Source organism: Spermophilus citellus (assembly GCF_964194105.1).
Source record: "Spermophilus citellus genome assembly, chromosome: 10".
In the NCBI taxonomy this organism is placed as follows: Eukaryota; Metazoa; Chordata; class Mammalia; order Rodentia; family Sciuridae; genus Spermophilus; species Spermophilus citellus.
This window is the reverse complement of record NC_138197.1, coordinates 56,691,631-56,704,279: the sequence shown is the minus strand read 5'-3', so window position 1 is coordinate 56,704,279 and position 12,649 is coordinate 56,691,631. Positions and strand designations below refer to the sequence as shown.

The window sequence follows — 12,649 nt, the reverse complement described above, 5'->3', positions numbered from 1 at the left end:
TGTTATTTCATTTTACTTACCGTAGATGTTAACATTTTAATTCTTCAACACATTTAATGGCCACTTACCACCTAATAGACCCTGTATCAATTGCTAAAAATTCAAAATGTCATTAATTGGGCCTCTTGGTGCACATTTGTAATCCCAGTTACTTGGGAGGCAAGAGCAAGAGGGGATCAGATCAAGGCTAGTTTGGGCAACTTAGCAAGACACTATCTCAAAATAAAATAAAAAGGACTAGAGATATAGATCAGTGGTAGAGTGCTTGCCCAGCATAATTGAGGCCCTGAGTTCTCTCCCGAGTACTGCAAGAGGGTAGGGAGAAGGCATATAGATGGATAAATTGATAAGGTCATTAGCTCTATGCTTCTAGTCCCACAAACTCAAGAGACTGAAGCAGGAGGATCACTTAAGTTCAAAGTTTGGGCCTAGCCTGGATAACATAGTGTATGCATAATCATTACTTCAAAGAGAAAATGTTAAGGAAAAGGTATATTTAGATTATTAGGATTATAATAGTTTTGTGAGATGAATGATTGCTTTGATGGAAATAAAGATTAGGTAATATGTAATCATGTAGAAAAGTTTCTAGTGATAAGAATTATTTAGAAAAAGCTTTCAGAGAAACAGATCTGAGGAAAAGGTAGAACTTAGCCAGGCAGTGCAAGAAGAAGGAACATTCTGGGCAGAAGACAAGAGTATGCAGAGGCACAAGACTCTGTGAAAGCATGTCACATTTAATGAATGAACTACAAGTAGATGTTTGACTACATATGGGATGTTGGTGAGAAACGAGGCAAGCAAGAGACGAATCATGAAGAGCCTCATATACCATACTGACGCTTCTTTTATATATCCATCACTGTGAATATCTATGGGGTTAAAAAAAAAACACTTCCCTAAAATATTTTAATTGAAACAACACTTAAGGAAGAAAACTCTACCTTTTATTTCTTGATTTAATTTTTTAAAATGGTTTTATTTTTGCTAAGAAATTGCAATCTTAAAAATTAATGTTTCAACCAACCTTGCAGAGGTCATAAAGAACCGGAAGAAAGAATAAACAAAGAATACCTATTAGTGAGTAGAATTGTGAAGGAAAAGCAAACCATGTACAGTAGTCTTTTTTTTTTTTTTTGTACCAAGGCTTGAACTCGACCAACTAAGCCACATCCCCAGCCCTATTTTGTACTTTATTTAGAGACAGGGTCTTACTGAGCTATTTAGTACAGCAGTCTTTTAATGCCTAAGTAGAAAGGGTGAAAATGGGTAATTTATTTTTACTTCTCATGGTAGTGTTTTCCATTATTAAAGGAACAAAATAGTCCAAGGTACCAGTTGCCATTACTTGAAGAACTTGTTTTCTAGGAGATTGGACATTTTCCCCACAACAGTAAAAAAAAAAAAAAAAAAAAAAAAAGTAGACAAAGTGCTAGGAATTTGGTTTGACTGCTCAAAACCTTGTGCCCTTCAGGTTAGGTCCAAGAAGGAGACAAAAACCACACAGTAATTTAAACAAAAGAGTGTAATATAAAGTATTATTAATGTATATAGGAGAGTAGCTATAAAGACATAAATAAAACTCTAAAGAATGCCCAAAGAAAGATAAGGTGAAAGAGGAACCCATATCCCAAGGCTATTGTTTATCTCTTACTGACAAAATTATGTTTGCAAAGAATGGAAGTCAGTGGGTTACCTGGGCCAGAGCTGGTTCTCAGGCCCCAGGGTAGCGGAAAGCAAACCTCCATGGTATAAATGAGCTGCAGCTGATGAGCAGGCCCACAGCAATTGTCTTGCCCCACTGTAAGTGGGAGGTCTGAATGTGCAATATCTCTGTTGAGAGGGCCCTGGGAAGGTGACCATTGGGCCCAGTCACTGAGGTACTGCTCACTCTAGGTGTGTGGCTGGGGCGTTGTACCACTAGATATCTTTGCATATCCACACCACTGGTCAACCATGCAACAGTAGCAATAACAAGCAAAACAGTATACATTGCCCACTAGGACCAGGAAGAAAAGACCCTTCTTCCAGCAGTATCTTTCCATTGCCTTCTCCTTGCAAAGCTTAATATTGTGATCACTGAAAAAGAAAATGCTTGAGTCCATCCGGTTCTCATACAGCATGTACGCAGTGGATTTGGAGTGGAGAGGCAATTAATGGATAACTGGCACATAATTTGACTGCTAAAACTCAGAGCCTTTCACCTATGTCTGACTTATAATTGAAAAATAAATAAATAAAATCAGACCCTGATGTCTTAGAACTGGTCTGGCTCTCACAGATAGGCCTCACTGTTATTACAAACTGATGTGATATGCAAAACTAAGCAATGTTGTTCTCCTGCAGGGAATAAGCAGTCTCACAAGAATAGCAAGCAAGACCACTGTGTACCCTACAAAATACCAGACCTCTTCCTCATTAAATTAGTATGCTACTTGCTCACCAGTTTGTGTGTGTGTGTGTGTGTGTGTGTTTTGCATATTAAACCCAGGGCCTCATGCTAGGCAAGCACTCTACCATTGAGCTTTATCTCCAACCCAAGTTATAGCTTTATACTCACTTTAGTCTTTGCTCCTTATCAATCAGATTTATTGAGATACCTAGTCATAGAATTGCCTTGATTTCTGGCAGCTCCCAATCCAAAGCAAATCTGTTTCCTTAGATGCTCCCAAAAATTATCCAGCTAAATCTTAAATGCTCCCAAAAATTATCCAGCTAAATCCCAAATTTTATATTAGACTTTTTTCCTTTATTAAGATATTCCACAGTTTCTCAAGTTTGCATTCTCCCTCTCTGCAGTGAGCAAGAAACCCAAACAGTTTGTTCAGGTACAGGTGTGTTCCTGGGTTTGTTTGTTTTTGTTTTTTGTTTTCACTGAAGGGCATTGGTAGAAGAAATGATAAGTATTTTTTCTTCTGCATTTTTGTTATTGTTTTCTTTTGGTGGTACTAGGGATTGAACCCAGAACCTTATTCATGCTATGCAAGTACTCCACCACTGAGCTACATCCCCAGCTTTTTTTTATTTTTTATTTTGATACAGGGTCTCAATAAGTTGCCCAAGCTGACCTCAAACTTGCGATCATCCTGCCTCAACCACTTAAGTAGCTGGAATTACAAGTGTGTGCCACCTTGCCCAGTTTATGTCTATGTATGTGTTTGAAGAAGCTAGTTGCATTACCAACATTGACTTTTTTCCTTAAGGAAATGACTCTCTTAGAAATTTAACAGTATTAAAAAAAAACAACTCTGATAATAGTTTATTTTTTAAAACTATTTTTGCAGAAATAAAACTCCATAAAACCCACAGTTAAACTGTTAGCAGTTTTTAATACTTAGCAAATATAGACAAAACATTTATTTTTATGATAGCTTTCCTACAGAAGACATAGCATATATTTTGAATATGGTCAAGACATAAGCAACTTTAATGAAATGAATATGAAGTTGTTTTCTTATTTTTGAGAGATTCTGTTCTCTGCATACTTAAGGAGTGACATGTAGAATAAATCTTCCTGATGGGGGTGACACTGAGCTTCTTAATTCACTACTTACTTCCAGAAAGCTGAGGAAGCTTCCAAGAGTCCTTTCCCCACTCTGAAAGGCTTTAACAAGCCTGCATTAATATATCATTGCTAAAATATTTACATTTTTAATATAGTAGAGGTAAATGTTAAAATGTGATTTTTGTTTTTAAACAGAACTCTGATCCCTGTAAGGTCTACTTATGTATAGTTAGAATGAGTCACTTGGTTCTCTGCATGATAAACAACCACTATGGCTTAGTAAATGGATATGTTTTCTTATAATGTGCTTGGGCATACCTGTAATTAACTGAATGTTAATGTGAATGTTCCAAGAAATGTGATTTTTTTAGTGAATATTTTGTTGTCTGAGGAGTTACCATTTTCTCTCCCTAAAAAAATTAGTAATTGTTTAATCTTGTGGGCAAAAATCTAAGCAAGTCTACATAAGTTATGGATAGTAACAAAATTATATATTCTTATCCTTTTATTTCATTGATTAAACTTTTTAAACTTCTACTATAGGCAGCATTATATTGTACTAAGTACTGAAGTTATAAAAATAAGAAAGCCCCCAATCCTTGGTTGAAATGGATGGCCACAGAATAGATCCTGAGTTTCTCTGGATTTGATTGTCTTATGGTTAATTACTTGCCCATCTTCCTGCTTCTCATTTTTTGGTTTTGTTTTTAGGACTCTGTTGGGCGTAAAGAGAAGAAGAGTACAACATTTAGTAGCATCAGTAAATTTGGACAATAAATTTAGTTAGCACTGGCTAAGTGCTTTGTGGGCAAGATATGAGATAAGACAAATACTGCTCTTCTCAGAGGGAACCCACAGTAAAGAGATGGTACATGGGTCAAGTGGCCATAGAATCCTGTGACAGAGCACAAGTAGAGTTAGTTCTTCCTAGAGTATAATTTCTAAACCTGGGGGCTATCAAGCAGACTTCATGATTTCAAATCAGCTTTCCATCCACTCCCCCACTCATCTAATAAAAGACCCTTGTCACTACACTTCAAACATCTACCCAGTTAAGTAGAGTAGTAAGTGACTGATGTCCTTTGACTACCATTCGCCTTACCTCCACAGAGTACCAGCTGTCCAAGCCTGGCTTTTTTATGGGCATCAAATGATGGTGTGTGTCTGTCTTTCCAAGCCACATAATTAAGTCAGCCTTTTGTGCTTATATGACTGACCCAAACCCTTCAGGTCACCTGGCGTTTCTTTTAGAAGTATTTATATAAAGAAGGTTTCATCTAGAATGTTAGTTTTTATAATGAATCAAATAAGGATTATGGACTGCTAATGGTTTACTACCAAAATCCCATTATAGACTATTAAAGGTAGTCATTTGAAATTTATAAAATAACACAAGAAAAATTCTGTACATGCTTGTTAAATGTTTGACAAGATAATGTGAACAAGTAGCATCTGATCATTTTCCTTAACCTTTTAAAATTAAGACTTCCCTGAAGTCTTCCTCCCTAGGGCTTTACTGTATTTTTGCAGCATGAATTCGTGAGGTATTTATTACAAGTCCACGGTCCTTTATCTTTAATTCTCAAATCCAAAAAATTTTGAAAACCAAATGTTGTTTGTGTAAGTTACTTAACAGAAAATCCAAACCTGAACTGAAATAGCCCTATTTATATATGATTTTTTTTTTGCCCTATTATAGAACATTTGTTGGTTCACTGCAAAAATATTAATGTATTTCGTTCTAGGGTACTGCCCTCAGTAGTTCATACATATGATCTACACACTGTGTTACCTTTCTAAATTTAAGAAAACAAAAATCTGGATTCTAAAACATGTCTGCTCCAGTCAGGCACAGTGGCACACATCTGAAATATCACCAACTAGAAGCTGAGGATTGCAAGTTTAAGGCCAACCTGAGCAACTTGGCCAAACCCTGTCTCAGAATAAAAAGGGATGGAAGTGTAGCTCAGTGGTAAAGTGCCCCTGGGTTCAAACCGCAGGACCAAAAAACAAAACAAAACAGGTGTGGTAGCACACGCCTGTAATCCCAGCAGCTCAGGAGGCTGAGACAAGAAGATCATGAATTCAGAGCCAGCTAAGCAACTCAGTGAGACCCTGTGTCTAAATAAAATACAAAATAGGACTGGGGATGTGGCTCAGTGGTTGAGTGCTCCTGAGTTAAATCCCTAGTACAAAAAAAAAAAAAAAAAAAAAAAGTCTACCTCTAAGGGTTTAAATAGGGATTGTGGGCATATGTAAATATAAATTATCTATGGCAGAGTGGTTTAAGAGGGCACTTTAGTATTGTGGATAGTTTTTAATTTTGATAAGCTAATTCATGTAAACAAAGCACAGTTACAACAACAGAACACCTTTAATTATCTTGTAACTCACTTTATGCCTACATATGATGGTTCTGTAGTTATAGGTTTAAATATAGGAAATGTGACTATGATTGTATATCTGTTTCATTTTATGTGCCCACAAATGAGGGCCAACATAATATAATCAGCTTACCAAAGGCTATCACCATGATCATATGTATAAGAAAAAAATGAGCTTCTGATTGCAGATTATATGAGTATGCATATAATCAAAAGTGTTCCATGGTAATATAATTTGTACATTTTCAGTGGAATAAGTACCACTGAATATAATAAAGAGCAATTATATTAGTTCTTGATTTTCCCACATTTTAAGGGAATATAGAGTCACATACCAGTGAAGCAAGGAGTGTTCCAGGAACAGTACCATATACCTGTAATCCTAGCACCTTGAGAGGCTCAGGCAGAAAGATCCCAAGTTTGAGGCCAGCCTCAGCAACTTAACAAGACCCTGTCTCAAAAAAAAATAGAAAGGACTGGGGATATATATATAGCTCAGTGGTAAAGCTCCCCTGGGTTCAATGCCCAGTACCAAAAAAAGAAGGAGTGTGATGATGTTTTCCACCTGCCCACACCCACTTTGGAGGAATAAAACTGACCTATTTTCTGTATAATCATAAATTTTAACAGATTTTTTTCTGATATTTTCAAGCTTAATAAGGCAATTGTATTTTTACTTGGATTTTTCTTTCCTTCCATTTTTTCCCTTCTTCTGTGCAGATTATCAACGCCTAATGACTGTGGCAGAAGGCATCACCACACTTTTGTTCCCATTTCAGTGGCAGCATGTTTATGTGCCCATCCTTCCTGCTTCTCTGCTTCATTTTCTTGATGCTCCTGTACCTTATCTGATGGGTCTTCAGTCAAAAGAAGGAACTGACCGTTCTAAACTAGAACTTCCTCAAGAGGTAAAACTTTTTTGGTGAATGATGAAATTTGCTGTTTGTTGATTTAGGTCAAGGCTACTTTTGTTAATCCGATTTTATCTCTCTGGCTCTCCTTAATCTCCCAAGTATGGCTAAGGTAGAACCTGAGCCACAGAATGCAGACCATGATCTGATGATTACTACACGATAGCCATTAATTAAACATAGTTCAAAACAGAACACTGGCGTATTTTTATATCTATAAATGTTTGAGAATGGAGCAATAGTAATCATAATCATCATTGATTTATTCTAATAACATTCATTTCTTTTCCATACTTGTTACAAATTTTATTTTTAAATGACACATCCCAGATCTGACATCCTTTAAAATTGTATTAACTGAGGTGAATTTGACTTTTTACCTCCCATCAAATGAAAAATAACATCTTTCAGCAAACTGGAAAATGGAAACATAAAATGCTTTATTCTCTATTTGCAGTCATAAGGCCAATTATCAATTTGTTCTAAATATTAACTTAGCTTTGTCAGCTAGACTAAAATTTTAAGCCCTACCTAGCTTTTTGCCACCTTAATATTACTATCTTTCCAGTGTGCTTTGTTTTGAAATGTTGTTTGAGAGGAAAAATAAGCAAGAATTCTTGAAAGCATTTTGAATCTAATTTTTGGCTGTTGTTAATGGTACTTAGAATTGTACTGTAAAGCTTTTGAAATGAAATATTGATGAGAGTGCCATGGCCTATTAAAGAACACAAAATGGTTAATTACATTATATTATTAGCTATTTAATTAGCACCTTTCTTAATACAGTCTCTCATGCTGAGTTTCACTTTTATTTGTTCTTATTTCCTGTAGAGATTCTCATTTTAATAAGTGAGTTTAAAATAACACACTAAGCCATAGACATTATACCTAGTAATGATTCCCATAATCATCCACTGCTGACTTTTATTCTAAGGAATGTTTCCTTACCAAAATTAACATTTTTGTTCAAGAGAAAATAACTTCAGGTCATATAAAATATATGGGCAAGTTTTCTTGTTCTTCTGGGACTTGCTCATGTTCTCCTCTTTCTGCTTCTTATTTTAACATCTTTATTCCCTGAATTTTCTTATTTTCTCTTTCATGGAATTAATCTAGAATGTCATTGTTTGAAGAAGTAAATCCCCTAAATTTTCAAGAAAAAATGTGTTTTTATTTTAAAGACTTAAAAAGAGGGCTGGGGTTGTAGCTCAGTGGTTGAGCGCTTGCCTCGCATTGCATGAGGCACTGGGTTCGATCCTCAGCACCACATAAAAATGAATAAATAAAAACAAAAATATTGTGTCCATCTACAATAAAACATTAAAAAAAAAATCTGGGCGTGGTAGCGCATGCACTTTATTCCAGCTCTCAGGAGGCTGAGGCAGGAGTATTACAAGTCTGAGGGCAGCCTGGGCAATTTGGCAAGACCTTGTCTCAAAATAAAAAGTTATTTTTTTCCTGAGCACAGTGGTGCACACCTGTATTTTAGTGGCTCCAGAGGCAAAGATGGGGAGGATCAAGAGTTCAGAACCAGCCTCAGCAGTGTCGAGGTGCTAAGCAACTCAGTGAGACCCTGTCTCTAAATAAAATACAATAGGGCTGGGGATGTGACTCAGTGGTTAAGCACCCCTAGGTTCAACCCCCAGTACCAAAATAATAAAATAATAAATATATATATTTTGGTACCAGAGATTGAACTCAGGGACGCTCAACCACTGAGCCACATCCCCAGCCATTTTTTATATTTTATTTTGAGACAGGGTCTCACCAAGTTGCTTGGGGCCTCACTAAATTGCTCCTGCTTCAACCTCGTAAGCTATTGGGATTGCATGTGTGCACTACCACACCCGGCTCAAAATAAAATTTTTAAAAAGGAGCTTGTATTGTAGCTCACAGGCAGAAGTCTTCTGTGTTCAATGCCTAGAACCAACACCCAAAAATAGACTTAGGGTTGCGGTGTAGCTTATATGCAAGTCCCTAGCTTTGATCCTTAGTACTGGGGTTGGGGGGGCGAGGATTTAACAAGACATTTAGTTTCTTGTTGAGTATCTGATCTATTTTGTACATTAAACAAATTAATTTTTTTTTCCCAAGGATTGAGCCACATCCCCAGCCCTATTTTGTATTATTTATTTAGAGACATGCTGCTGAGTTGCTTAGCGCCTCTCTTCTTGCTGAGGCTGGCTTTGAACTCACTTTCCTCCTGTTTTAGCCTCCCAAGCCACTGAGATTACAGGCATGTGCCACCGCACCTGGCTGGCAAATTATATTCTTAAGGTAGTTTATTTAGTATGTAAAAGTTGTCTTTCCATTTTACATAAGTAATTATTGACAAATTTTTAAATGCCACCTTGGTATATATGTAATTGGGAAATTTTTCTATGTCTACATGTATCCTCTGACTAAAGATAAGTTAAAAATTGCAAAAGTCTTCATAATGATCACTGGGATTTTCTAATTTTTCACTCACAAGTTGAATTCTACTTTTATTTTATTTTAGTTTTTTTTAGATTTTAGGGTCAGTTTGTTTGATTGGGTGGTTGGTTTGCAGTGTTGGGAATTGAAACCAGGCCCTCTTATAAATGCTAAGCAAATGCTTTACCATTGGGTCATATCCTTAGCCCTCAACACTATTTAATAAATACATATACCCATCTATTAATAGAATAGTATGAAATTACCTGAGTTAGCTGTTAAAAAAAGTAACAGTGTTTCTATATAGAAACTATAAATTAGATGCACCATTGTTCTGGAAGAAAAGGCTAACAGTGTATTACTTCATTCTGGTATCATTTTACAATGAGATGAATATCTGCCTCACATAATTTGGGGGAGAGGAAGTAGTATAAAAATAGCCATTTTAGGGGCCGGGTTGTGGCTCAGTGGTAGAGCACTTTCCTAGCATGAGTGAGGCACTGGGTTTGATCCCCAGCACCACATAAAAATAAAATAAAATAAAGGTATTGTGTCCATCTACAACTTTAAAAAAATAGCCATTTTTAAAAATGACTTAAAGGGACTGGGGATATATCTCAATTGGTAGACTGCCTGCCTCACATGCACAAGGCCTTAGGTTCAATCCCCAGCACCACCAAAAAAAAAAAAAAAAAAAGATGACTTAAGTGCACTCACTATTCATACTTCTCGCCCTCTTCCCAAAAAACTGTATAAATAAAATAATGGCTAAAAATAGTGATAAAGCTTCCAAAAATAGTTACAAAAATGCTAAGTGTACAAAAATGAGTTTTTCAAGAAGGTATGATTTTAGTTGTTAGGTAACTAATGTAACTACATAGACTTATAATTAACTACCCACTCCCTTTCCCCATGACTCCAAAATGATAGGCACAAGTAGCCATTTGTTATATAATTTTTTAGGGAGCTGGGTGGGAAAGTGAGTGTGCAAGAATGTAACTCTGAAAATTAACTGCATAGAATGTTACCTCACTTTTAACTGTTTTTGCTCATCTTTAAAGTGATAGACAAAAATTAAAACTGAGAACAGAATTGCTTTTGCCACCTTGTTTTTGTTGTACCTTGCCTTGAGATTCTGAGGGAATATTTTATTTATTTATTTATTTATTCTTATTTTCTTATTTGTGGTGCTAGGGATCAAACCCAGGGCCTCATTCATGCTAGGCAGGCTCTCTTCCATTGAACTATATTCTCAGGGGAGAAAATTTTAAATGATCTCCTCTGGCTTATCCTCATGACATCTTAATTTCAGACACTCAGAACCTAGATCACTTATAAATAAACCTGAGGAAAGCTTCTCCCAGCTCACATTCCTAAGTATTTACTGCTCCTGCCTACGTGTGTGTGTGTGTGTGTGTGTGTGTGTGTGTGTGTGGTGCTGAGCATCAAACCCAGGGCTTTGTGCGTGTGAGGTAAGCGCTCTACCAACTGAGCTATGTCCCCAGCCCCCATGCCTACCTCTTTGGTGTTCCCTCAAGTGACCATCACCTGAGGGTTTCAACAGACACTACTTGTGTAGAATTGTAGGGGGCTTCAAGATAATCGAGGTGATTTCAGCTTTCCAAAACAACAACAAAAAAATTTAAGTATCAATAACACAGGTTAGTCAATTTCTTCTCCAAGATATCTGCTTCTTCCCTTGAGACCATCTTTCCCCACCCTTCTAATAAACTTTGCTATACTTTTACTTAAGATAAAACAACAACAACAACAAAAACACATAGGCAGGTTAAATAAATACTCAGGAATAAATGAACTAAGAATATATAGAGGAGATCAGGATGCTTCTACTTACAGAAGAAATAATTAAGCTTCAATTATTTGACCTCTTACTTTTTTAATTTATTTTTTAGTTGTAGTTGGACACAATACCTTTATTTTATTTATTTATTTTTATGTGGTGCTGAGGATCGAACCCAGGGCCTCACATGTGCTAGGCGAGTGTTCTACCGCTGAGCCACAACCCCAGCCCTGACCTTTTACTTTTGAGGGAACTTTTTTTACTTTTAATTTGAGTTAATTACATATCATGAAGATTTATGGGTTATGTTGATCAGTAGATATATAAAGTACTTAGTCCCCAAACAGTGTCAAATTGAGGTTTGAGTCTGTTTTTTATCATGTATGTAATACTTCTTGAGCTTTTCTAATAGAATTTTTTAAAATTTAATGGTATTAAGAGAGAAGAAACAACTTGTCAAATTATTTAGTGGGAATCATATTTGTTTTAGAAAAAAACTGTTTTCTTCAACAATTTTTAATAACACAAATTTGTATTTCCTATTTCTACTTTGTGATAATAATCAGAGCCCTTCTGGGCCCTTCCAAGCAGGTGTAGTGGGGGGCATGGGAGACTTCTGTGGGAGCATGAAGACTGGCTAGTCTCTGTTGCCAGAACTCCCACCGGCACAACACACTCAGTTCAGCACTGATACCGTGAGCATAATAAGCTTTAAATTTTATGTCAGAAAATATTTTATTCTCTCTCTTTATGGGAGGAGGAGAAGAATGGAAAAGGATAGTTAGAGGGCATTAATGAAGAAGATAATATAAAATAAAAATGAAAGGTTACTGGTTAATACTTAGCAAGTTATTGAATTTTTTTCTTCCATTTTTAAAGATATTGAATCATCTGTTTGAATTATGGTGACCTACTTTCTGCCTCTAAGTCTTTCAGTGTATCCTACTTTCAAGAAATGGAAGACACACACATAAAGATGTGGATTTAAAGAAAGTTGTAGGAAGCACTACTGTCTTCAGCAAGATCTGATATTTCAGCTCTTTATTTAGAGAAATCTACTGACATTGGAGATGAGGAAAAAAAAATAATCACAAGGAAACCCCAGGCTATTTGAGGATGCATATTTGGAGCAGGTGCCAGGAAGTTACCCAAGTTCTTGGGCCTCAATTTTTTCATCTGCAAAATTGAAGGACTGGATTATAAAGGTTATATTAGGCTCTAGTTTTATTATTTAGTTTTGTATAGGAGTAGGAAATCTTGGGGCTTTATTGAGATTTTAGCTTTCTGTCCTCTCACATGAAAAAAAAGGATTAAAATGGAAAAAGGGGTGACTGGGGTTGTGGCTCAGTGGTAGAGCACTTGACTGGCACATGTGAGGCACTGGGTTTGATTCTCAGCACCATATAAAAATAAATAAGTAATAAGAAAAAATAAAGGTATTTGTATCAATCTACAACCAAAAAAAAAAAAAAAAGAGAGAGAGAGAGAAGAAAAAGGGGGCTGGGGTTGTGGCTCAGCTGTGGAGCGCTTGCCTAGCATGTGCAAGGCCCTGGGTTTGATCCTCAGCACCACATAAAAATAAATAAAATAAAGGTATTGTGTCTAACTACAACTAAAAAATAAATACTAAAAA

General features: G+C 36.2%; 1 protein-coding gene across 3 annotated transcripts in view; it reads left to right on the top strand.

The window, feature by feature from the left end:
• Positions 1–12,649, top strand: part of DENND5B (DENN domain containing 5B) — a 185,099-nt gene that overhangs the window by 96,496 nt on the left and 75,954 nt on the right. For all 3 annotated transcript variants that reach the window (XM_081310696.1, XM_081310695.1, XM_081310694.1), the window contains one exon: positions 6,610–6,797. In XM_081310696.1, the coding sequence (XP_081166822.1) occupies positions 6,610–6,797 (188 nt within the window). The remainder of the gene's footprint in view (positions 1–6,609; positions 6,798–12,649) is intronic.